Genomic DNA, 26,870 nt, shown 5'->3' with positions numbered 1-26,870 from the left:
ATGTCACCATTTCTATTTATGAGAGTTTTCAGAAAATAGTGTACCCAATTGGTAATATTACGCGCTCTGCGTAGGAACGCCTCTACCACAATCCTTCAAAATCTGAGGGTCTACCGCGAAATAAGAAAAACGAAATTTCGTTATCTGACCTTATCACTCTTGCATATTCGAGCGATGAAGACACAGATAACTAACTTTAGTTTTTCGTGTTTCCCAGTAGACCTTTGTAAACAAACCGCCTTGATGCATCAATATCATATTTGGTTATCTGTGAAAACTTGTCAAACTATGGCTCTATGGTTTACTAAGGTGCTAGTGCTGCTCTCTGGCGGCAGAACATGGCAGTAATACTCCCTATTAGCAAGAGTTGTTAAGTTAATCACTGTCAGTTAGATATGTAATACTTTTCTTAACAACTTTCGATAATTAGATACACTATTTTCTGATAACTCCCTTATGTTACATTTCAATATGTGACGTTCCCAAGCAAAAGATACCACATTGTCGCTTGCCATCGCTCTGACTGGTTATTCGTAAGAAGACGAGCAGGGCCGGGTTTACGCCTAGGCTCGCAAAGCTGGGCCTAGCCAGGATGGAAGAGGAAGCCCTCCCAAAATTTGCTTTATTTCAAAATTTGCTTGCGAACGTCACATATGTAATTTTTCCATGTTGTCACACTTCAGTTTATTTACAATTTCAATTGTTTTACATTTCAATTATGTCACGTTTTCTATTTCATACCCTAATTGACATGTATAAATAAAAATGTGTATAATTCTTGTATGTAATCACTGTATGTCATTTTAGAAAATTTCGTGAACGGCAGAATTGTTGAGATAACTGTTGATTGATATAATTGTGATATTTTAGAAAAAAATCTCGTTATAAGAGACTGAAATTGAACAAATTATAACTTTTAAATATAACGATTGTAGGTTAAATATTATGTACCTAATTTATTCATTTTTCGACGATTGCCCCCAAAACACCACATTTATTTAATATATTCATTTTCCAAAATCATAGCTATAGAGTACAGAATCATTCATTTAAAAATTCAAAGTTTAAATATTTAAAAAATAACCGGTAAAGACTAGATTTTCTAAATACTTCTATGAAATATTTTCAGTATAATCTAGTTATCACAAATCGTGAAAAAGCCAACCGCGGTCGTCGAAATTCATCTATATCCGCCTGTTTATTGTAATATTCTATTGGTTCTTAGTACTTTCATGTTTAAAAATATTTGTTTAACCTATTGACCGCCACAGTCGGCTCTGGCCGTCATCGGAAAGTCTTGCCAAGGACGCCAACGTCGGCTACAGCCGACAGCTTCGCCAATTGAATAGGAAATTTCCGCGTAACTCCATAAAGTTCAGTTTCGCTTAAATAATCGCGTGTGCCTGGCGTCCGGGGCGCGGCATATTCCTTCGCCGTCTGGCGTTCAAGAGGTTAAAACGGACTTCAATTCAAGAACCTGCCAGAGACGGGTATAGATGAATTCTCCTTTCCACCACAGGATATATTTAAGTGTGGTGATTTTGGAACAAGCTCGTAACTCCATAATGATATCTACCATAATAACCAATCATGTAATACTGTATCTCACACTGTAGCGGTAACCGTTGTTGATTTGAAGGGCGTCGTCAGGGGGCACAGGGGGCAGCCGCCCCCCAAATCAACTGCGACGCCATTGGTTAATTTTATGCATGTTTCACATAGTATAACCATAATACGCTGTTTGTACAGAGCAATTGTCAGATTTAAAGCCTATTATATTGGCTATGTATAAGACACTATGTATAAGACTAAAGAAAAACACCTAATGTATTCACTACCCGTTGTCATAATATGAAATAAAACTGCATGTTATTAGTTCGAAAATTTGTTTTATTTCTATAAATGCATAAAAATACAATATTTCATTATCTGTGTGCCTTAACAATCTATATTTACATTTGGTCTTGTATTGGTATAATAGTCTAGCCTCCCCACGCAGCTAAAACGAATTTAAGACTTCACATAAAAAAAAATAGTTTATTTACCAAAAATTTTACAAGATTTCCTTAACCTATGACTGCCACACTAGGCTATGCCTGTGTTGTGGAGTCATGCTTTTAATTTCTTCCCACATTTATACAAACTTCGCGACGTTTACCGAAAATCTAGCGGTAAATATCGTATTAAATTCCAGTTTTCAATTCGTCGATCTCATTTTGATCATCTGATTTTGTCAGTCAAAAATCGAGAAAAGTCAAAAGGGCATAGCTGTAGTTAAGGGTTTGCAATCGCCATATAAATAAATATATATATATTTATATTCAAAATATATATATTTATTTATGTGGCGAATATCCGCCAATAATAATATGCGATAATATTCGAATAATACAAAACTAAATATCCGAAAAAACAGATATTTTAGATAGAATTAAAACAAAGATGTTATCCAGTCAAAAATCGAGAAAAATCAAACAGGGGCATAGCTATGGTATATCTTTCATAATGTCCATATCCAGAGAGGAAAATGGGATTTTTAGCTAACAGAGCCACTATTTTTAAAGTTAATATCGCACCGGATTCACCACGCTTCAACCTGCAACCTCCCCTCTTCCTCCAAAGCCTTAACCACCCCTTTCCCCACTATTTCCCCCAAAGCCTCCCTCACATTGTCAGGCATGTTTTTAGCGTTGCCAGAGATGTAGATGTATGCATTTTGGTCCATTATTAGAGGGCGGAGCGTTGAGCTGTGCTCTGCGATTTTGTGCTGTACGTATCTGAAAATAATAACAATTAATGAAGAAAAACTGATTAAAAAAAACTAATGCAAATTGCAATAATATTCTAAACGAACTGATGGAAAAATATGTTTCGAGGTTGTGCGGTTACCGAGTGCCGGCGAGTCGAATGTTAAAGAACCAGTCTAAAATGTGTCATCAAGAAGTTAACAAAGGCTATCGGAGAGCGCACTTACACTGGTTTTTTGAGCATTGGACTAGCCCGCGCTCAGGTGCCATATAGAATTATTTTTTTGCAGATAGTAGCGCGTGCGGTTTTACTTACAATAGACAAAGAGTAAGCCGTACGGGCCAGCTTGAAAACTAACGACTATACCTTCATTTGGTCCAAAATGCAATCCCATGTGGTGTGCATAAATTTTGGGAGCCAAGTAACTTTCGCTCTTCTTTCAGTTTTTTTTATAAATGAAAGTATTAGAACGATTTCCAGATTCCTGGTAATTAATTCCTCAAAATGCTTTTTATGGATCTAATTTGATAGACTTATTTTTCTTGCCGGACTATCTATAAAAACCGTGAAATAACTTACATTTTCTTTTCCTGGTCTCTCGAAAACGCGCAATACAGGGTAATTCTTCCCTCACCCGCCCACCGCTCTATCTCCTCCCTACAATGGAAGTCCTTTTCTCTATACCGACATCCGAAGAACAGGTGGGTTGTGTGCTTATCAGCTGTGTTGTTGTGCAGTTGGTGTTGTATGAGAGCGCGGAATGGGGCGAGGCCGGTGCCTGGCCCGATTAGAATTAGCGGGGTAGACTGGAAAATAATATCAACTTAGAACAACAGGACGAACTTCATTCAAATTCTTATTTCATGTTTTCGCTCTAAGCTTCGACAATAGCAAATTATAGCAAATTCGTCGAAATCATTAGCCGTTTCCGATATTCCCAAAATATATATATACAAGAATTTCTTTAAAGGTATATGATCAGACATAGAAGTTTTTGTGGCAAAATAAAGTGATTGACAAAATCAAATATCGACATGTCAATTATCGATGTTACCTTAGCGTTATAGATATTTTTAACATTGTATAAAAAGATAGCTACCGCGAAATACACAACACGTTCGATATCTTCTTTGATACACCCATTGGTAGTTTCTTATTTTTTGACACTGTATTCTACAGTCTACGTTTTTATTTTGAAATACTTAATATATGTAATAAAGAAATTAAGGTCGGATTTGTAATTGATTTGCATTCTTGAAATTTCCCGGTAAATTACAGCAAGTAGAATTTACATCTTTTAATTATTAATCTATGACTGACTTATCGATGTCATTATTTGTCAATGTTTGGTTTTCTCAAGCACTCGTTTTTGCCACAAAAACTTCTATGTCTGTATATGATAAAATCAATGTTTTAAAAGTAGTCCAGGGGAATGTAACCATGGCAACTATATCTCACCGTATCCTTAGGGAACAGCATGGTCCCCTTCTTGATCCACCCGTACACCTTGTCTCCCACCCTCAGGTCCTTCAGCCAATTGGAAGCCAGACCTAAACGTGGCTTCTTGAGCTTGCTGTAATATTTTACTACCGCTACTAGTAAATCCACCTGTGAACAAAATTTACAAGTAAATTATTATTTTTCTTTCAATTAGACATCTAGATAACTCTGGTTAACCCAAACATGGTTAGGTTGTCCTCCTGTCTCCATCATCAGATCAGCTCGATGGTAGGTAATATTGCATTGTCAACCAGCTTACATATACCGGGTGTTTCCTGTAACACGAGCAAATAATTAAACCATATATTGTACTCCTAAAACGATATAACTTTTCACTAACAACTTTTTAAAATTATGAAATCTTAAGATTTTATCGTTTTCATACAAATTAAATATTATTTTCAATGTACGCTGACATCAGTGTGTTTGACGTTGCTTGTCACGCTTTAAACGTAACAAAATTCGCAATACATTGCGTCTTAGAATTAACTTGAATGTGTAATAAAAGTTAAAACATAAGTTATTTTTAAAAGTTGCTGAACAAATGTTGGTGAGTTTGAGGAGTACAGCCTACAGTTTAATTTATTGCTCGTGTTACAGGAAACACCCGATATATGTGAAGTTTTAGCCCAATAGAATTAGGAAGTGGGTCTAATTTAGCTTGAAAGATTTGCCCCGAACATATACATACATTGCACGTTAAATGTCACGAAAAAATCACCACAGATCACGTTGGGGAACGGGGGGTAAGGAGACCTCACGTGTATTTTTCTACAGTGAAAATACTAAGAAAAAATATTAATTTATAATAAGTATAATAAAATAATCACATTCAAATAAATAAACAAGTTTTACTATATAATAAATACTATTTATCTTAAAATTTGGACGAATGAATAAAAATCAAAAAAATACACGTGAGGTTATTTTGGGGGGTAGCCAAGAACCTCGCCAAATATCACCAAGGGGCAAGGAGGGGTCAAAAAGTAACCGAAAAAACCTCGCGTGATTTGTGCACAAGCTCTAAATAGAGATGTTTTTTTTTATTGATAATTAATTAAGGACCTAAATAATTGTGATTTGTTCTAGCATTCAGTTAGTTTAAAGAAGCTGTATCGGGAGATGTGGTTACTGTCCCGACTTAAAAGTCATCCTGTATTTATCATTAGTTTACCTTTCGGCCTCCAGATGGCAGGGAGCTGCTGGCGATGGAGAATGACCGAGGTTTGATGATAGGTGAGAACAATTTGAACAATATATCTATGGTCAACTTTGATGCTGACTTGTGGAAATAGTTCTACAGGTAGGACCGTGGGCCTTAGGTTATTATAGTTATCATTAGTTTACCTTTCGGCCTCCAGATGGCAGGGAGCTGCTGGCGATGGAGAAAGACCGAGGTTTGATAGGTGAGAACAATTCAAACAATATCTCTATGGTCAACTTTGATGCCGATTTGTGGAAATCGTGAAGAACCTGTAAATAATGATATACGTTAAAAATACAAACCAATTTATAAGTTATTAAAAACACAACTTATCAACTACAGTCCAACAATAGTAGATTGTTAACCAAGGGTGGAAAGTGAACCATATCACCCGAGATATTTTGGGGGTGAGATGGTTACGTACTTTTACCCGAGTGAAACACTCTACTTTTCATTTCGACTATGACGAAATTCGAACACAAAACAATTTAGGTTTATTATAGATATATTTCTTTAGAACAAATTATTAACAGATACATACTAACAGCGATAGGTAAACGACATAACAACAATGAAATTAAATTAGTTAAAGTTTACAGAGACATTTGAACAATTCGAAAAAGACAAATTAATAGGACATTATGAGCGTCGTTTAAGGCCGGGGTCGTTTTCACCCGCCGCGGACTGCGCCTGGGGGACGCCGCCTCCCTAGCATTCCCGAACATACCATTCAGACGCCGCGGGCGGCGGGCCGCTGTCGGCCGCGGGCAGCGGGTGAAAACGACCCCGGCCTAAGAATCTCTCAACCTCTTCAGCAGTGAAAATGTTTAATTTCTTCTTTGAAAGTTTTCCGATCGTTTTTTTTTTAAATGCTAACAAGTTCGTAAAATTCTTCAAATCAACTTGATGCTTGTTATGAATAGTTGATTTAAGCATTGTATACGTGCTCCAAAGTGTAGATGGTTTTAATGTCTTCGATATTTCTGCGAAATATGCCAGAAACACAGCAACGTTACGACGTTGTATCGCGGGGCCAACACACATTACCCACGACGTTGTATAATTCCCGTTTCTATAATTTAATAATTTTTAAATCAGTGTTTTACATACAATGAAATAAAATATGGCTCCAAAGTCAAAACTGCAGAAATCACTTTGGAACACGAGCGGATATTTATGATTATAGTGAAATTACCTCAAGAACAGTCCTCTTCGGCCTCCTACAATAATTCAACCAATCCTCTTGCCCCTGCGCCGAACTGAGCTCCAAACATTTGTCTCGCTCTAACTTATCCTCCGACACTAACGCCAGAAGAGAGAAGACGTATTGAGTAGGATAGAACTTTAGGTCCCAATATTGTTCTGCTATTTCATACAATGTAAGGGGTTCCTTTAGGAAATCTGGTACTGGCATGTCTGAAACAAATATGGTGGTAAACAAGCGTACGATTCACATAAGTTTTAAGTCTAACGCTTGCTTCGATATTGCTCAGAGCGTTTTTCGTAGCCCTAGGGTAGGTATAGAATTTGACAATATATGTAATACCGGGAATCCGCTGGGTGGGTTATCCGTTCGTTCGTAGTCGTTTTACTTTACAAAGCGGGAAAACGCTAGGATCGGCTATGAGCGTAGCGCTTCGAAAATGTTAAGTCAATGCGTTAACCCAATACCCAAGCGAAATATTCAAAATTGAACGAGTGTAGCGAGTTGTTCGAGTAAAATAATCTTGAGCGTTGCAAGTATTTCAAGTCACAACGGTTAAACAAACTGCAATTTGGCAAAATAAGCATCACCCTATTAGTTAATTCCATAAAAATTGTCTATATACGATTTTGACAATTCTCTATGAAATGACAGCTGCTGCCCTCATATTAGTATTATTGATTCAGTTGTTTGGTTCTGTTACTTGGCTAGTAAGTCAGTAACTTGATTGGTCGTTGCGAAAACTATCAGAAAAAAAAATGCTATAGTACTTTATTATTTTTTTGCTCCTCCTTCCAGCCGTCTTCTTTTTTTTTATTTGAACTAAAAAGATTACAAAAAGCCTTAAACAATAATCTGCCAAACTGCAGTACAGTTTGTTGGCAGAAAAACCTAAATCTACCGTCCATCAAGTAGTAATATATGTAAGTATTAATAATTGTAGCCATTTTTGCATACGTATGTATTCAAACCTGAACTGAGGAATCGCCTTTTAGCCGCGGTGTTCATGTAGGGGCGGAGCGCCCACTCCGTGTCCGCGGCATCTAGCATGCCTAACTTTATCTCGTACAACTTCGTTTGATTTCTTTACTTCAGTAGCCATAGTCATTTTTAAGAAATCGTTAATTAATAAGCGATTCTAATGTCAAAAAAAGTCTATAAGAATTTTGACAGTTCTCTATGGGATGACAGCTGCCGCCGCCATATTTATTATTTTTAAGTCGGGCATTTGGTACAAAATAAAAAATAAACAGAAAATACATACCTAAAGTCAAGGTTGACGTCAAGTGAGCAACGCGTGCACAACCCTACTAAGCTCTGCCCGAGAACGCCTGTATGCGTAAATGTCACGTCTGTGTGCGTGCGGCGAAAATGGCACTTTGTACTGAGCGAACTCTCTGCTCCTGCGCACACCGCCGCTATTTACTTTGTGATTTGGTTCAGTTTGGTCATCAGTCAGTTGAATGGTTGATAATTGGACTAAGCTAGTCAAAAATCATTTTTTTTTCAGTCATTTCATTTAATCTTGCTGTTCTTCCTTCCACCCGTCTTCCTAACTGAGAAGGCGCCTTTTAGCGGCGGCGTTCATGTAGGGGCGGACTGTCCACTCAATGCCCACAGCGTCCAAGGCATCCGTGCCCAACTTTACATCTTAGTTTCATATTATAGCTTTAGTAGTAGGTACAGTCAAAGGTTGTCTGGAAGAGATCGCTTCTTAGCGATAAGACCGCCTGTTGTTACCTAACTTTTACGCGTTTTTTTCATTTCCTGTCTATTTTTAAATGTATGGTGCACAATAAAGAATATTTACTTACTTACTTACTTACAGTCAGCAATACTAGTACGCTTAGCACCTTTTCATACAAACTTCTATTAGCAACTGACTGTACTTTTCTAGTAAAACCAATCATTTCACAGAAAATTGTTGATCTATTGAGAAACTACTGAGAAACCTTTCATGTCAAATAACACAAGGTCCGTCCACATATGTCACTGTCAAAATAAGTTTGACATTTATGGAATGACAGCTGAGGCCGCCATATTTATCTTCTTAAGTCAGTGAATTGATTGGCCACAAAGTCAGTCATTTGATTGGTCGATAAATCGATGAGAAAACCATCAGAAAAACACAGACATATTTTAATAGTAATTTATTTAATCCTGTTGCTCCTCCTTCCAGCCATCTTCCAAACTGAGGAATCGCCTTTTGGCTGCGGTGTTCATGTAGGGGCGGAGCGCCCACTCCGTGTCCGCGGCGTCCAGGGCGTCCAGCGTGCCGAGTTTTATCTCATACAGTTTCATTTGGAAGCGCGGACCGATTTCTGTTAGATCGATGTCTTTGCCCGACTGGAAAAAGGAAAACTGTTAAACAAAGAGTATTTATAGTACATATGGTGCTACTTACCCGCACGCGTGCGGGAATGAGCAGTTTCCGTGCGTGTTTTTAATGACCGCTCTGGCCTAGTGGGTAGTGACCCTGCCTATGAAGCCGATGGTCCCGGGTTCAAATCCTGGTAAGGGCGTTTATTCGTGTGATAAGCATGGATATTTGTTCCTGAGTCATGGGTGTTTTCTATGTATTTAAGTATTTATATATTATATATATCGTTGTCTAAGTACCCTCAACATAAGCCTTATTGAGCTTACTGTGGGACTTAGTCAATTTGTGTAATAATGTCCCATAATTTTTATTTATTTATATGTCGAAACTTTAAAGAGCCATATATGTACTGTAAAACGTTGTACGATACACGTGCGAATGGATAATGCGCAACTTCGGTCGTGTTTTAATTTATCACCTTGCGAATTTCCTATTTTCTGCTCTTGTATCGTAAATAACTATTGTGTAATTCTCGAGCGGATGCTGCAAAGTGTACACCCCTGGAGTTGCAGGCGTTCATAGACTACGATGACCGCTTATGCGTGGTATGAACCGAATATTTAAAATGTCAGATAATTCCGAAAATCACCCATATTCAATTTATGATTTGAGTTCTTTTTCGAAATTACCCGGCAATTACCTACTGTTGACAGTACAATGGAATATTATGTCACTTCATGATGTTTAGTATCAAAGTGTTAACATATTTTAAACCAATTAATTATAGGCAAACACACGTCAGAAACAATACTTAAAATTAACAGTATTCTAAACTCTAACTGATTATAAAATCTAAGATGCTGGCTGCATTACTCTGCAGAACTTCAAGACTAAGTGTAAGGCCTGAGTGGACGCTCGAGCTGGGCGTGCAGCGGGGCGGGGCGTGCGGCGTGCATGTTAAACAAATGCAAACGTATAGGAGCGGCCGCAGTGCACGCTGCTCACATCGCTTGTGAGCCCGACGCCACGCTGCACGCCCCGCTGAACGCTCCGCTTCGAGCGTCCACCCAGGCCTTACGCTAATGCGTTGAGCGAGGCAGCTGCCAGGGGCCCATTTCTCAAACGGTATTAGTCTAATATTATTAGTGTGTTGCCATGGTAACCCATACGACTTGACAGTTCGTGGACTAATAATATTAGACTAATACCATTCGAGACACATGATGGACAGACGACCTTATTAAGGTCGCCGGAAGACGCTGGATGTGGGTCGCTTCCAACCGGTACATGTGGAGGTCCAAGAGGGAGGCCTATGTTCAGCAGTGGACGTCTTATGGCTGAGATGATGATGACCATTTGAGAAATATGCCCCAGCTCGCCGGTCCCCAGTTGCGTGTCAGAGTGTCTTTGACAGGTCTCCGAAAAGACTCAAAGCGCCAGGGCCCCAGCGACCCAGGGTCTCGAAGCTGAACGGAACAAAACTGTACTCGGCACCGAGACCACTGTCCTTCCCCATATTGGCATTAAGTGGACGATAAAAAAGTACTGTTTTTTTTTTGTTAGCCTACTTTAGAGTCCCACAAGTTTACCACGAAATGGTCCCGCCTCAGCATAAATGCTAACTCAATAGTCAGCGCTGATCTTTCGGCTAGACCATTTGTGGGTCACGAACGCAGCTGTACGACACGGCATAAAACTGAACGCGGCTTCGCGGCTGCGAAAGGGCGGCGATCAACGCCATCTAGTCTGCCGGCGAGACGATGACAAAAGAGGCCATGTCGTACGCGTGCTGATAGACATAGATAACAACGATAACAAGACCATTTATTAGTTTATTATTTACTTATATTATAACACTAGCATCAGTGCAAAACATGAAAGAAAATAAACGTGATTACATGGCAAGAAATTAAAAATTACAATCTTAAAATATAAAAACTATGGATACTACCTAGGTGAATAAGGTTTTATCACTACCATAAAAATGTGTTTACTTTGCCGAAGTGAAAGTGTCTACCTATGAATGATAATAAAAATAATGAAATAAAAACTACTCAAAAACTCGACCCTGTCATCGGCATTTTCCCACCATTTTGGATAGAATGCGTCCAAGTCATCTCGCCATCACCTTTTCGGTCTGCCTCCCTATCCTGCACCGTCTATGGTATGGTGTAGCGCCAAGCTCAAGTGGGACTGGGCTGGCCATGTCCGCCGCATGCACCCGGAAAAAAAACTGTTATAAAAAAATTAACCTGTCAATGTCTCACCTTTCTGTACGTATGTTGTCTGAAGCTGATATAATCATCGTTGTTAGCGAATGTGACGACCCGCTTCGAGTCCGGTTTAGGCACCGGGAACAGGTACTTCAGAATACTCATAGTTCGCAGACCTGTGAAACATAAACTAGAGTGTTAGTTTATGACAACGAACCGATTTCACTATTGGATATTGCAACATCTGAACCAAACATATTGAACGGATCACTCACGTTTTTAAGTAGAAAATAGCTGGATATCTGTGCTTTGGTTCACTGAGGCCTATGGCTCCTGTTGAAGCTCTTCATTATGGAGCGAAACATGTCGAGCGATTTAAGATTTAAAAAAACGTGAGTGATTCATTTTAATATATTTAATAATAATTGCCCTAGTTTTGAAGGAAGTTTTGCCATCTTACCCAAGTCAGTTTTGAAGTTATGGAATACGAGGTGTGGGTACTGTTCCGACATGGGGCCTAGATCTGGAATATCATGTCTCATCACGACGCCTGAGAGCGTAAAGGATGCCGTAGGGCCATAGGGCAGGTGGCATATAACCTGAAAAAAATTGTCTATCTTAGTAAAGCAGGACGACCGGTCTGGCCTAGTGGATAGTGACCCTTGCTATGAAGCCGGTGAACTTGGGTTTGAATCCCGGTAAGGGCATTCATTTATGTGATGAGCAGATATTTGTTCCTGAGTCATGGGTGTTTTCTATGTATTTAAGTAGTAATCTGTGTAAGAATGTCCTATAATATTTAGTACCTGGGCGACCGAGCTTTGCTCGGTCATAACTATTTATTGTAATATGGTGGTGTATAGGTGATAATCTACATAAACTTAAAAAGTAAAATGTGAACTGACAATTATTATTATTTACAATCGATTTTAACCTTACAGCACTTGTCACAGAGTAACGCCATCTATTGTCAATTTCTCTTATTACATTGTCATTTTTTACTAAATTAAACTTGTCTAAAACAATAAAAATTAAAAAATTATATATAAACTTGAACATATAAAATAAAAAAAAGTTAGTCACCGGGCGAGATTCGAACCCGTAACACTCGTTTAGCAGTCCGCGTCTTAACCCGTTGGACCAGACGGATAGTGGCCGGCAATACGAAATTAGCGACCATATTCTGCGTCGAAAGAAAAACGCATGAAAACTCGAAAACACACGTTTTCCCAAACATAAGAATAATCTAGATAGATTGTATACCCCCAAAAACCCTCACATACCAAATTTCAGCGAAATCGTTAGAGCCGTTTCCGAGATCACAGAAATATATATATAAATATATATACAAGAATTGCTCGTTTAAAGGTATAAGATTTATTATTATAAAGCGTCTAAAGATATCCAAGAATAATTTTCAAACATTCTAATTAAAATGAAGGGAAGGTCAAAATAGTCGTTTTTCGGTAACACACAAACTGCAAGACACATTTAGCAAAACATACCATATTTCTCAACCGATTTTCGTGAAACTTTGTGCGTAGGTTCCACGTGGATCCACGAGGTCTACAGCACAAAGAGCCACCCCCATAACATAATAGATAGATAGAGTTAATAGGAATGTTTTACTCACCAAAGCGTCAGGGACGCCTCTATGCTCATGGACCACAATGAAGTCGGTAACCTCATTTGCGCGACAGGCGTGAATCAGCTGAGACATCTCATAACCACCTCTGTTCATGCGCTGGCTGTTTGGGAATATTAACCTAGAATATACAAGAGCTAAATTAAGTAACAGTTGATTTAAATTACTCATTCAAAATACTAAACTATGATGGCATTTGCTTTTGCAACTAGTGCCTAAACTACATAAGGTAACTGTTTTTACAATTAATAGTTTGTTACTATGGTGGGACGAAAATCAAAACTTATGGTTCAGTTTGGTTTGACCAATGGGTCGATAGGGCCCGTATGCGAGGTGCGGGATATTTCCAAAACGCATGCCGTTATGAGTGAGTGAGTGAGGTAGTACCAGTGTCGTTATACCACCTCACCGCCCACGGGAGTCACCCGCATGCTGTATATCGATCGAACTGTAGACTTATGAGTTTCACTAGTCGTTATATCGTCTGAAAGACCGCAGATGGAGAAAAACTGTTACATAGTGGAAAGGCCCTGATGGTAAGCGTTGACAAGGAAAACCAACTGCACGATGGGATGAAGACATTAAAAAGATTGCCGGGCCGAACTGGCAGAAAACTGCTTAGGGCAGAGATAAATGGCTAGCTTTGGAAGAGGCCTTCACCTAAGGGGTTCCTGCTTATTAGACTAAGAATAAATATACTAAAAAAAAAAACAAATTAATTAAAAACACAAATCTATGTAACAAATAGTAGGAGATAAAAGACTTTTTATTTTTATTTTATTTATTTATTTCGCCTGCGGCGAGTCCCCGCACGCGCACGCTTTATATCGACCGAGTTATCGACCAATGAAACTGAGTCATTAGGTAGGGACATAAAACGACGACCGTTTTTGTGTAATTTGACGACCGGTTTGGCCTAGTGGGTAGTGACCCTGCCTACGCAGCTGATGATCCCGGGTTCAAATCCTGGTAAGGGCATTTATTCGTGTAATGAGTATGGATATTTGTTCCTGAGTCATGGGTTTTTCTATGTATTTAAGTATTTATAAATATTTATATATTATATATATCATTGTCTAAGTACCCTCAACACAAGCCTTATTGTGTAATAATGTCCCATAATATTTATTTATTATTTATTTATTTATAAAAGTGTAAATACTCGAAAGTGTAAACAGAGGTTACGGCTAAACAAGCAATATGTTGCAGCCAGCCCCATCCACATACAAATATAGACCCACTCATAGTGTTGTGTTCCTGCCGGTGAGTAAGGTTGCCAGAGCTCAACGAGGGGGGGCGCATTTAGGGTCGGCAACGCGCATGTAACTCCTCTGGAGTTGCAGGCGTACATAGGCTACGGAGACTGCTTACCATCAGGCGGGCCGTATGCTTGTTTGCCACCGACGTAGTATAAAATATATATATATATATATGCCGTTCTTTTTACAAGCTTTTATTTATCTTACCCTGTTACTTAGTGTGGGTCAAATCGTGGAAGCTAAATTTGACCCACTTGCCGATTTCCAATTGAGCTTTTTATTTTATTTTTTTTTTTTTATTTAGGATTACCAACAGATAATACATCTTACATGCTCTTAAATCTATATGACAATCAGGACTGATGCTTATCTAATTATAGGTAACCACATCTTATATAAGTGTCTTCTACCAGTGAACATGCAGTAATCTTACGGTTAAATTAATTAGTACCAGTACATTACATTAACTAATGCTATTCGTACAACTAGGATGATGGTAAATAGTTGATAACAATTATTAACTACTTATATACAAATATTTTATATATATATTTTATTAAGTATTTTTAAGTCATCTGTGAATCTGTGGCGAATTATTTGTGATATCCAGTGAGCCAACATATTTCATCACCTTTCTTTTAAACTGTTCCGGTCTATCGTTGAATATGTCAACTCCCGCAGAGCCAGGGATATGATTGTATAATTTTGCCATTCTTAAAAGGGCAGAGTTACGACCTAAATTTGTTTTCCCAAATGGAATTCTAAACAGCTTATACAAACCAGGACGAGGTAGCTTAGCAGGAACAGTTATTTTAATTTTACTTAACAATTCTGGACAATCCAGCCCCATACTATTAACCAATTTATAAAGGAACATTAAATCTAGCACTTTTCTCCTGTTACTTAGTGACATAAATCGAAAGAATTTCAGTCGTTTACTATATGATGTGAGTTTACGGCTTTTGGAAGAAGAATATCCTAAATGTGTTAAAAAGCGTCTCTGTACCTTCTCAATTCGATTCTTATGTACCTCGTAATAAGGTGTCCAAACCTGGGAGCAGTACTCTAGGTTACTTCTGACTAATGTATTATATAGCAATACTTTAGTACGAGCACACCTAAACTGTCCAGCGTTTCTTAATAGAAAACCTAACATACGAGACGCTTTTTTAATGATGTTTGTGTAATGGGCATTGAAATTCAATTTACTATCTATTGTTACTCCCAGGTCACGGATTGTATCAACCTTTTCAAGTTGCGTGCCTCCGATAGTGTAACAAGTGGGCACAATATTTTTATTGCGAGTAAAAGAGACGTAAAAGCATTTCTTGGCATTCAGCGTCATTTTATTCAGGGAGCACCAATTACTTAACCTATCCAAATCGTCTTGAAGTAGACTACTATCAGTAGAATTTGATTATCAGAGCTGATTGATTATGTAAATCAGATGACAATGCAATATTATGATGACATGGAGCTGATCTGATAATGGAGACAGGAGGTGATTTGGAAATCTGAGATAAAACAACACAATTGTGTATGGGGTTGTTAGAATTGGTTTGATGCGTATTCGCTGCCTGTAGAAAGAAAAGTACAGTCAGCGATAAAAGCTTATACCTAAAATGTACCTATTTTTCTTTTTCTTTTTCTGTAGTTGGGTAAAAAGTACCTAAGTATTTAGAAAATTATTACACATTGAACTGAAGACTTGGTATAGTGCAGGGGTTCCCAAAGTGTGCGCCGCGGCGCCCTGGTGCGCCGTAGAAAGTAAAGAGGGGCGCCGTGAGTTCTATCATTATCTGAAACCACAAATATTCGCGGGTACCTATTTGAGCGCTCGCATCGGTAAATAATATAGCGTCGTGTCACTCTTTTTCGACCGTGATTTTAAATTTACAAGGGCGCCGTTGCAAAATACTACACTTGTAACTGCGCCGCAGGTTGAAAAAGATTGGGAAACCCTGGTATAGTGGGTAAATTGTACCATAGACCATAAATAGAACTTACCTAAGTTCCTTAACAAACATCTTGAGCCGGGCACTGGGCTCTCTAGACGTTGTGATCATGATCTTTGGGTCTTCGACCCCAGCATATCGGTACTCGTCATCCTGAGAGTTCTGTGTGTTAGCACCCCCACTGAAACCGCCAATTACTGCTGCTCTTTGAGGCCCTGAAGATTTAGAAGGGAAGAAATTGGGTGCTTTGATAATATAGTACCTAACTCATGCTTAAAGCAAAACTAAAATATAAAGCGCAATCTGGATGGAGTAGCTTATGGTGTTATTCATAAATGTTTGCCAAATCTAACAAAATATTGAATTGTTTTTTAATGTCCGATTGGAAGATGGATACACTATTTTCTTCCAGGTAGACAAAACTAACATCTAAATAGAATTTTATTCTATGTTATAACAAAACATACTTATGTAAACAACATAATAAAAACTACTGGCATTTGATAGAAACAGGAACTGTTATTTCAAATCATTGTGTAAGATTTCTTAAACTGAATGCTAATATAGTAGTGAATAAATTAAGAAGGTTGAAATAAACTAGTATTATTTGTGTTTTGAATCAAAATGGTTGTTCCTGATGCCTGGTGAGCCAAACTCATTCATTCCCTATACTCTGTATATTTAGGTATTTAAATAAAAGTAAACAAAATCTACCCTCTAATGGTTCCTTAAGCCAGTTGAGGGTAGATGAAAACATTACATCATCAAATAATATAGGTTAAAGTCAGGTTGTTCAGTGACAGATCCAGGCGGTTTTGTATTTGGTTGCTTAGCCAATAGATGTTACAACTACCCAAAAATGTAAAATTGTTTGTTAAATTTTATTTAAATACCTAAAGATACAGAGTATAGCTTCTGACTGCGATATTTGCATACTATTAGCCCAATTTTCATTTCTATCCCCCTTTTAATGTGCTCTCAAACATACATACAAAGTTTCATCTGAATTGGCTAGGTGGTTGAAGAGTGAAAACTGTCCATACAAAAGTATTTACACACTCATGTTAAAACAACTAGCTAGATTGCTCTGTAAATTTATAAACTCGCCTCTCCTTAGGACTATGTATTGTGTCCTCAAGAAAGCTCGGGTAAATAGATCTTACAAAACATTTTTTTATCATATTTACTTCAAACAGTTTTACATCTGGAGCATGAAACCGAGAAAATCACTTTCATATATCGTTACTAGAAAAGTAGTTGTAATATTGTAAATAAATACTGCATATAAAAAAAAACTAGATATCCAAGCAACTTTAGGTTTTGAGTCAACAAACTTTACTAGAGAAAATTATTGTTTTTATTCAACCATAAGTTCTGACTTATCAATGTGTTAATAATTGAATTTTTTAACCAGTTACCACACTCAAAACAAGGTTATCACACAGCTAGCAAGAAAACTAAACCATGGGAAAAAGTGAAACCACAAAATAACAAGTAAAAAGTAACATACCTTTATCCTCAAAATCTATCCTCTTCTGTAAAGCCAGCGCTTCTTTCCTCAAATCTCCATGAATCGGAATGTTTTCTTCCAAGCTCCTCTTGATCTGATCTTTTTTCGCTTGAATACTCTTCTGTTTGTCTTCCACTGATTTTCTATACAAGTACTCGCGGCGCAAACGCGCCTGCCTTCGTAGCATATTGTTTTGTATTTAATTAAATTCGTAAATATTAAAATTTGTTAAAACGCTCGCATTTTCACGGCCAAGTTACTACGCTAAAGTGACAGCGATAGCACGTGTTGGTTTGACATTGACGTTTTGCGTTTTGATACTGCACTTAGCGTCCTTAGGCAAAACAATACGATGAAAAGCAAAAAGAATTTGACTTACCAAGATATCAAAATCAATATGACTACATTCATTTTAATAAATTTCATATAAAAGAACTCGAATGGAAGTAGTAATTAGATGAAGAAATAATTATACCACTTTATTGTAAGAGATATAATAACATGATGCAGAAACGAAGCGGACAGCTAGGTTCCGTTCAGAAATCCACAGCATATTTTTAACTTTATGTTTACAATATTGTTAGATAATCATACTGTCTTTGTCTTACGCTAGTACTAGCAACCAAACGAAAGGGATGAGTGTAATTTTCCTGGTTCTTACTGACTGACAAGTTGTGTTTGCCAGACTATAGTAAATAATCTTAATAATTATTCTTACCTTCATGAAATTCTTCTACAAATAACCTGTAGTAAGGTTTTATGTCCATATTGTGTGTTTTAAAGATCTCAAACAGATCTTCTATATCTTCTTTAGCATTACGGGGCCTAATGTTGAACACATCTCCCGGTTCATACTCTATGGTTGTGTTGTTTTGTGTGGTAAATGTTAGTAATCTTACATCCTAAAAAATTTTTAATAAAAATCAGTATCTAAGAATATAAAAATTTCTATGCCCATTTTCATCCTCTTAGGGATTGAACTTCAAAAAATCCTTTTTGAATACAATACCCAAGCTCTGCAACATTAAATTTTATGTTTGATATGCTCTGGCACACCCACTTTGTCAGTAAAGAAGGCGGCAAATTAAAAAAATGGAGCCTTGACTTTGCATAGAAAATTTGAATTTTGCACCTTTTCTACTGACAAAGTAAATATGTTTGAGTATAGTATTGTGACTACTTATGTTACAACTGATAGTAATATTTGAAATTGATAAGTGTATGTTGTGAGTTCTGCTTATCAGTTGGCTAGCTTGACTTAAAAAGAAACATTTTATTAACTTACTTGAAAATGTGATTTGTCTGTGGTTCTTATATTTTTTTCTAACTCCAAAAGCTTGGCATCAACAAAATGATCTTTTATGCCTTTAGCAAAATAAATATCCTCCATAACTTTATCTTCTGGTATATCAGCACAATCTTTTATAAGTGATACTTTCCAGCGAGGAATGAATTTTGGTTCATAACCGTCTATTTGTAGCTGAGGGAAGAATGTTTGGAGTTCATGACAATATTTTTTAAACCATGGAATCATCACACCTTCATGGCCTAAGTCATGTTGATAGTCACAAAGACCTAAAAAAATAAAATTAATAAATATTTAAAAGAACAATTTGTAGCACCTGACATAGAAAGAGCAATAATTTGGCATGTCTATAGATGTTAAACTTAAGTGGTTTCAGTGACAATACCATATAAATCGCATCGTCATCCTCTACTAGTAACAATCTTTTCACATTTATTTTACCAAACTTCCACTACAGTTTACTCACCAATATCTACTAATGGCGTGGCCCCTAACTGCATTAACCGCTTATGCAGCTTCTTGCCAACAAAATTGAATTTAGAATACGTCGAATCACCCAATCCCAGAACCCCAAACTTGAGCTTAACCAAAGAGTTTGAAGGAAGGTTTTTACGTAATAAAAACTTCCAAAACTTCTTCATATCATCAGGCTCGTCTCCGTTGCCCGTTGTAGCACACACAAAGAGCGCAAATTTTTCTTGAATAAGCTTTTGAATGGGATAATCGTCCATCGCTTGAACTGGACCTCGAAATCCTAAAGCTTTGGTTGTTCGCCATAATCTTTCAGCGATTTCTTGAGCTGTGAAAGTTTGGCTACCGTAGAGGACGAGTAATCGCGGTGGTTCGGGCATTTTCACTATTGTTTATGAATTTTAGTAAAACTCGATTTTAACAGTGTCTTATGAAATAAATCCTCTACTGAAATTAGCAAACAAACGTGACACAAGTGACATTTAGTGTTGCCAGTTGTCAAAGAAAAAAAATGCATTAAAAATCTCAAAAGATAATTTTAAATAGTTTTTTTTTTTCATATTTTTGCAGTGCATGTTGCCACGGTATCCGCATTAATTTTCAGGTATGTACATACAATCGTGAGTAGGTACTATAGATAGTAACCTATTCTAGGGTAGCCCATTTAAATAAATTACAATTTTACAAGTCAAAGACGGCAATACTGACCACGACCTATTTATTGGTCCCCAATATTATGATTGTCAAAGAGAAATAGGCATGAAGAATGGCATAGGCCGATATAAGCTAATCGCAAATAGCAATAGTACTTTTTATTAAATAGATAAAACTTTATTCGTTTCCACAACATACATGGTAGGTAGGTATAGACAATAAGAAGAACATGCAGCTTAGAATTATTCTTAAATACTACTTTACAATTCTTGAAACAATAGAAATACAAAACCATGTGTCGTGGCAGAGAATAGGCGCTGGCTCAGCATGATGACGCGGCAAGCCACATCGCTGATATTCTGCCAGGATATTACTGCCTTGGGTGAAATTTGCTGGCTATGGATGAGGTCTTGATGGCTCAGATGGCAGAGTGCTGGAGTATCGATCCAGAGGCGTTCAAGTCTCACCCAAGACAGTAATTTTTTTCCACTTTTAAATTTATATTTTTTTTATTTGAGAGTTGATTAAAGTAAATTGAAGACAGCGCTCTAGGATACTTATCTTGTAGAAAATTTAACAATGTCATATTTAAAGAAATTGAACAACACAAAAACTAACGAAATTCTATGAAAAAGGTGATAAAAGCTTATTATATCTACACAAGTTTTTAATCACACAACTCTTTCAATAGTTTCAACATCTATATAGTGATCCAAATATATACCAAAACCATGGCTTCCGGATCGCCAGTCCCGAAAAACCCGTAAACCCGAAAATCTTTAAAAGTAAAACGAATTGTTTTGCGAGATACCCGTTATGGCCGTTATATTTAAGTTACTATCCGTAATTTGTACAAATAGTTTGGCCTAGGACTGTCTCAATTCGAACATAGACAGAGAGAATCATGCGGTGTTTTTGTCTTATGCTAGTAGTAGAGTTTTCAGAATCAGAATCACTAGTTTTCCTGGTTCTTACTGACTGACAAGATAGATTTACATATAAATACAATGAAATCCACGACATTTCCGTACTACTGGCAACACTGATGTCATTGACATTTTCACGCATCATGTAGATCAGCTGCTTTCGTTCAAAAATTAAATCGTAAAGTTAGAAGATTCGGAGGAAACGAAGAAATTTTTCTTCGTTGCCTCCGATGCTATAGCCATATAAGCGGCAGACCGGTAGACTAGGTCGGAAGTAGATGCCTCGACCTCATTGTTCAAGGTCCTAGATCACGCGGCCGCGGTAGGCCTGAGAAGCGCTGGCTGGATGTCATGAGGTCATGACAGCGGACATGGAAGAGAACAATCTCACACCTGAGGATGCCGAAGACCAGGCAAAGTGGAGAAGATTAAGTAGGAACGCGGACCCTGGTACAGTCAGCATCAATAGTAACGGACGAAACAATACGCCAAAAGTATCTGATATTCCTCATAACTTTTCCAAATATAGATAAGTCTTTGATATTCACGTTCAGAAGTATATATTTTACAATCTTAATTGTTCTACTTATACAACCATCAATTTTAGTTCGGCTGTTACAGAATGCTTTTGACACCTTGTTTGATCCGTTACTTTTGATGTTGACTGCAGTAGGTCGGGAAAACGCTAGGTTAAAAAAAAACCCGGCCAAGTGCGAGTCGGACTCGCGCACGAAGGGTTCCGTACCATTATCTATAAAAACGGCAAAAAATCACGTTTGTTGTATGGGAGCCCCCTTAAATATTTATTTTATTCTGTTTTTTTTTACCGTTTGGGTACGGAACCCTAAAAAACTTCTAAGTTCTTTTTTAGGGTTCTGTACCCAAAGGTCAAAACGGGACTCTATTACTAAGACTCCGCTGTCCGTCCCTCTGTCTGTCCGTCTGTCACCAAGCTGTATCTCATGAACCGTGATAGTTAAGAGTTGAAATTTTCACAGATGATGTATTTCTGTTGCCGCTATAACAACAAATACTAAAAAGTACGGAACGCTCGGTGGGCGAGTCCGACTCGCACTTGTCCGGTTATTTTTTTACTGCTTCAAGAAACTATATGGTTTTAATTTCAACTTGATGCGTCCCCGCGTTCCGAGATAAAAGGTCTTACATTTATGACGTAATAAAAAAAATACTTACTAGATCTCGTTCAAACCAATTTTCGGTGGAAGTTTGCATGGTTAATGTACATCATATTTTTTTTTCTTTAGTTTTATCATTCTCTTATTTTAGAAGTTACAGGGGGGGGGACACATTTTAAAGATAAAGATATATTTATTTGCAAAATGTAGTGTAAATAGTCGGATTGTAGGTAATTTTAAATGCGTATATTTTACTTAGCGAAGCATGCAAACTTTCCTTATTAACTAGGTACTATAACTAAGTATAGTATATAAAAAGTTTAGAACAATAAACCATGCATTATAATTATATACCTAATATTAATTAATTTATATCTAAGATTTACAAAATATTATAATCAATTTTCATTATTTTTTATTAATTTACACAAGTAAAATATTCATCAATTCCATAATAACACGTATCTAAATTAAATTTATATAATTTATATTTATCTCACTGTCCAAGGCCCTAGATCACGCGGCCGCGGTAGGCCTAAGAAGCGCTGGCTGGAGGTCGTGAGAGCGGACATGGTGGAGAGCAATCTCACATCTGAGAATGCCGAAGATCGGGCAAAGTGGAGAAGATTAAGTAGGAGAGCGGACCCTGGCGCTAGGCCGGGAAAATGCTAGGTTGAAGAAGAATTTATATTTATATTTACCACTTTGTAAGTGTCTCTCGCGCAAACTATTCAGTTTAGAGAAAAATGATATTAGAAACCTCAATATCATTTTTGAAGACCAATCCATAGATACCCCACACGTATGGGTTTGATGAAAAAAATATTTGTGTTTCAGTTCTAAGTATGGGGAACCCCCAAATATTATTGATTTTTTTCTATTTTTGTGCGAAAATCTTAATGCGGTTCACAGAATACATCTACTTACCAAGTTTCAACAGTATAGTTCTTATAGTTTCGGAAAAAAGTGGCTGTGACATACGGACGGACAGACAGACAGACATGACGAATCCATAAGGGTTCCATTTTTAGCCATTTGACTACGGAACCCTAAAAAGGGTTTTTAGGGTACTTGTAGGGTAAAGGAGGGATAAAAAAAATTGCTTTAACCCTACAGTTTGGGGTATCGTAAAACCATTTTTTGATCAAGTGCTAAAAAGATTGTTTCAAATCTAATTTTTGAACCATGGGTCCAAAAAATGTAAAGAAATTACGGAACCCTACACTGAACATGGCCCTACGAAAACACGGTCGCCCTAAATTTACTTGGCGCAAGAGCTGGGTGTATTGGTGATGGGGAGGGAGGAGTGGTTACCCAAGCTGCCCAGGACCGGAGTCAGTGGAAGAACGTGATTCGAGCCGTAGGGTTCGTGGGGTGTAGACCCCAGCAGGGTGTAACAGGATGAAAAGAAGATACGATCTTTAAAAACCGAAATAAAGGTCTCTCTTTAAAGGAAAACTCGGATTTTTTTTTCATCCTAAAACAGTAACCTCGAAATTAATTAGTACGACTGGATTGCGTTTTTTTAAATTCCAATTCAATCTGACTATTATCGCGTTGCGTTAGCGAAAATGGGTGCGCTAAACTAATTATTCCAATTTTATTATTATACCACGTCGGTGGAAAACAAGCATACGGCACGCCTGATGCCTGATGGTAAGCAGTCACCGTAGCCTATGGACGCATGCACCTCCAGAGGTGTTACATGCGCTTTGCCCGACCGGATCCCTTTGTTTGACATAATCATTGAAAGTCATAATGTAATGATAGGCATATTATCATTAGTCATGACTCTGAAACCCTTAACTTTTCAAGAATTTCCTTAGGTTATGCTATAGGTAGGTTAGGTTTTTTTTTTCATTTATTTACGAATAAAGAGGAGAGGTATTCACGAGCCACCAGGAGAAAATCCTGCATCGGACGACTGGGAATGGAGGGCCCAGACAGTGCCGGACTCTTACCGGCTAAAACCCAGTTTTTCGTTTGTACCTTCCTGGTTCTCCCGACATGGGTAAGGTCAGAGACTTTTGTTATTACAGATTATTGCTTATTTTAGGTACATTATTATCTTATTTCTATAGTTACATGTTATTATTCTTTACATTGTTATTATTACAAATTTCTTATTTGATATACCTCATCTTACCGTCTTACTTCTATTGTTTCCTGTTATTATTATTTTTAGACTTTTATGTTACTCCATAGTATTCATCATAATACGAGTGAGAACATATGCTATTTATTTACTTGTTTCTATTTTTAACGATGTTAACTATTTTCTTGCAGTATTCTAAAAATATATCTCTCTTTTGTGTGTTATTTATTATTTCATGTATGTTTACTATATCAATTTTTGTACCCATTTCTGTTTCGCATTTCATTCTGTCATATGTGTGTACAGGGCATTCCGTTATTATGTGCTCTACTGTTTTATTTTTGTCCGGTTCGCAGATGCACGATGAGCTGTCCTTACACTTGAACCTGTGCAAGTATGAGGAGAACCCACCGTGCCCCGTCATCAGTTGGATAATGAGTCCTGTCGGCTTAATCTTTGGTATCAGCCTGTAAGCGGTTTGCACGTCTGGGAGGAATATCTTCGTCCCTGAGGCTGTTTCTCCTGAACTGTATCTCTCAGCCCATTCGCCAATCGTTTCCTGTCGAATGAAATGCTTGGCGAATGAGATGGGACACTTGTCGTAGTCCAGTTTCCCTCGGCTCGAGGCTGCAGCCATCTTTGCCAGTTCGTCTAGGTAGGTTAGGTTAGGTTAAGTTTGTTTTATGGCAATGTTACGCGTTTCTGAGAAAAACCAAATTATGGCGAAAATACGGACAAACAATACATTATGACTTAAAACTTTATGGGAAACAATAGAGACCCGTTCCCGACCCTTTTAAAACCTGTACACTCCTTGAAGAACCTCATACTGTAGATCCACGGGAAAACCTCGGAAGGGAACTCATTCCACAGCCCGAGCGTCTGTGGGAGGAAATTCCTTTTAAACCGCACAGTACGCGACCATTTAGGTTCTAGGGTGTGAGGATGAACACTGCCGACGGCGAGCGGTACGGTGATAGAAAGTGGCCGTATGTCATACCAATAGTCAGTCTAATTTTCGTTGAGAATAAATTATGTCAATGACTTGTTGTATATTATTTTTGCTCAATATTAGCTAATTTTGCAGCAGTCTATAAATCGTTTCAAGATAACAATAATGATTTAATACGGAATATTCTCTCAACAAAAACTGATGCAATAACTCTCCGCCCGGCATGGCACCCCAATACCAAAAACCTACGTCACCCATCTTGGACCCTATCATCCCCTACGCGTTCAATACTCGTCCTCACTCGCTCACATACACACGCAATAGATCTTGCATCCTGCTCACATTTGGCGCGAGTCAGTCTCGGTATTCAGCTCGGTAGGGCTGGTCGCGCGCCGAAAAAAAAGGCGGGAAAAAATCAGTGCAGTGACTTTTTATAATCTGTGTGTCTAATAAATCAAAATGTAAGTTTTTTTATGTATTACAGTAATTGCAGATATTAATAATAATACATGTTATATAATAGGATTATGAAGATTTATTAACGGCGGTTAGAGTTTCACCTTTGACATTTTCTTTAAGCTTTTCATCGGATTATCTAAATCTATGGCTTGCGTTTTTTTTAATGGATAACTTATTGGTTTTTCAGCCATAAGTAATTGAAAAAAGTAAGTGTCGTTTATCAGTAAATGTTTTTTTTTTTTTTTACTTGATATAATATGTGCGTTTGTTAAAATCTGGGTTTTCCTTGAATATATAAAAACCAACGAGCTAAAACCACATGTGACCGAAGACACGTGAATCAATACCAATAAGGCAAAATTTTAAGTAATGTATTTCATGGCCGATGCATGCTCGCGATTATTCAATCTAATTGGGATTTTTATTGAGCAATTTCTTTAAATAGCATGTATTTAAGACGTTTTGTGTGTATACTTATTTTTGTGTGTAATTATTAAAATAAAACCGGCCAAGAGCATGTCGGGACATGTTCAGTGTAGGGTTCCGTAGTTACTCTTCCGTCACAATAAGCTAAACTGGAGTATAGTAGATTGTTAACCGAGGGATGAAATGGTACCTTTCACCCGAGTTAAACAAATAGGACTTACTTGCAATCGGAGACTTTGCATGTCTATAGATAAATATCCCATAACAAAAATCATTTAGATTAGTATATAAAAACACATATTTTAGCGAACTGCAGTAATTTTAAAATTATTTTGTTCATGAAATCATGTAAAAGACTCTAGCTAGATCGATTTTTCGCCCCAATCGCCCCTGAAAACCCCCTATATAGTAAATTTCATCGAAATCGTTAGAGCCGGTTCCGAGATCCACGAGAGATATATATTCAAGAATTGCTCGTTTAAAGGTAAAAAATAAGAAACCATTTACTATCACTTTGAACGCCATATAGATTGCAAATAAATTCGATTTTTCACTTAAACTTGCACCCCGACAGCAGGGGTGCACCTCCCCACAAGATAAGGAACATATTACCCTCCTAATCCCTTATGCCCACTCTACCCTTAAAGTTAAATGGGATTATTGGAATGACGATGATGGATTGGAAAAGTTGATAGACGAATTGGGTCATTCTCTGAGAATATGTCTACTTGCCACGAGTCTTTTCACACATTTTGTATTCGTGGCAATATAGAACGCAGACATATTTTTTGAGAATGACCGAATTAGAGTGCGGCCACACTGATGCGTTGCGTTGCGTTGTGTCACATTTTTTCCTCGTAGGCATCCTCGCCGCGTCCACGCAAAAA

The 26,870-nt window shown here is 37.5% G+C and overlaps 3 protein-coding genes across 3 annotated transcripts in view; 1 reads left to right on the top strand and 2 right to left on the bottom strand.

Annotated features, from left to right (window-relative positions):
- Positions 1-1,869: 1,869 nt before the first annotated feature.
- LOC133529710 (NADPH-dependent diflavin oxidoreductase 1) lies at positions 1,870-19,882 on the bottom strand. Its single transcript, XM_061867504.1, has 8 exons — positions 19,331-19,882; positions 18,844-19,133; positions 18,277-18,460; positions 6,648-6,868; positions 5,596-5,721; positions 4,207-4,356; positions 3,328-3,554; positions 1,870-2,777 (listed from the first exon to the last, which is right to left on the bottom strand). Exons 1-8 carry the CDS (start codon positions 19,713-19,715, stop codon positions 2,582-2,584), a joined length of 1,779 nt encoding a protein of 592 aa, XP_061723488.1. The 5' UTR covers positions 19,716-19,882; the 3' UTR covers positions 1,870-2,581.
- On the bottom strand, positions 8,794-17,846 carry LOC133529717 (U3 small nucleolar ribonucleoprotein protein IMP4). The gene is made up of 6 exons (XM_061867513.1): positions 17,559-17,846; positions 16,101-16,263; positions 12,823-12,955; positions 11,650-11,788; positions 11,244-11,365; positions 8,794-9,002 (listed from the first exon to the last, which is right to left on the bottom strand). The coding sequence occupies exons 1-6, from the start codon at positions 17,743-17,745 to the stop codon at positions 8,811-8,813; spliced, it is 936 nt and encodes a 311-aa protein (XP_061723497.1). The 5' UTR covers positions 17,746-17,846; the 3' UTR covers positions 8,794-8,810.
- Positions 19,883-25,064: 5,182 nt separating the features above from the next.
- Positions 25,065-26,870, top strand: part of LOC133529815 (large neutral amino acids transporter small subunit 1) — a 68,091-nt gene continuing 66,285 nt past the window's right edge. Inside the window, exon 1 of the mRNA XM_061867626.1 lies at positions 25,065-25,559. Within this exon, the coding sequence (XP_061723610.1) occupies positions 25,558-25,559 (2 nt within the window). The 5' untranslated portion in view covers positions 25,065-25,557. The remainder of the gene's footprint in view (positions 25,560-26,870) is intronic.

Source organism: Cydia pomonella, chromosome 21, assembly GCF_033807575.1.
Source record: "Cydia pomonella isolate Wapato2018A chromosome 21, ilCydPomo1, whole genome shotgun sequence".
Taxonomy (NCBI): Eukaryota; Metazoa; Arthropoda; class Insecta; order Lepidoptera; family Tortricidae; genus Cydia; species Cydia pomonella.
This window is presented reverse-complemented; position numbering and strand designations above follow the sequence as displayed.

What these genes read in the sequence shown, in the direction of transcription:
- LOC133529717 (XM_061867513.1), bottom strand. Translation starts at nt 17,745, where the DNA reads ATGCTACGAAGGCAGGCGCGTTTGCGCCGCGAGTACTTGTATAGAAAA. An exon ending in GAGGCGTCCCTGACGCTTTG is followed by an intron (nt 11,789 to 12,822) that starts GTGAGTAAAACA and finishes AATTTTTTTCAG; the next exon opens with GTTATATGCCACCTGCCCTA. An exon ending in TAACTTCAAAACTGACTTGG is followed by an intron (nt 11,366 to 11,649) that starts GTAAGATGGCAA and finishes TATGTTTCACAG; the next exon opens with GTCTGCGAACTATGAGTATT.
- LOC133529710 (XM_061867504.1), bottom strand. Translation starts at nt 19,715, where the DNA reads ATGCCCGAACCACCGCGATTACTCGTCCTCTACGGTAGCCAAACTTTC. An exon ending in CAGACAAATCACATTTTCAA is followed by an intron (nt 18,461 to 18,843) that starts GTAAGTTAATAA and finishes AAAATTTTTTAG; the next exon opens with GATGTAAGATTACTAACATT. An exon ending in TGCTGTTCCCTAAGGATACG is followed by an intron (nt 3,555 to 4,206) that starts GTGAGATATAGT and finishes ATTATTTTCCAG; the next exon opens with TCTACCCCGCTAATTCTAAT.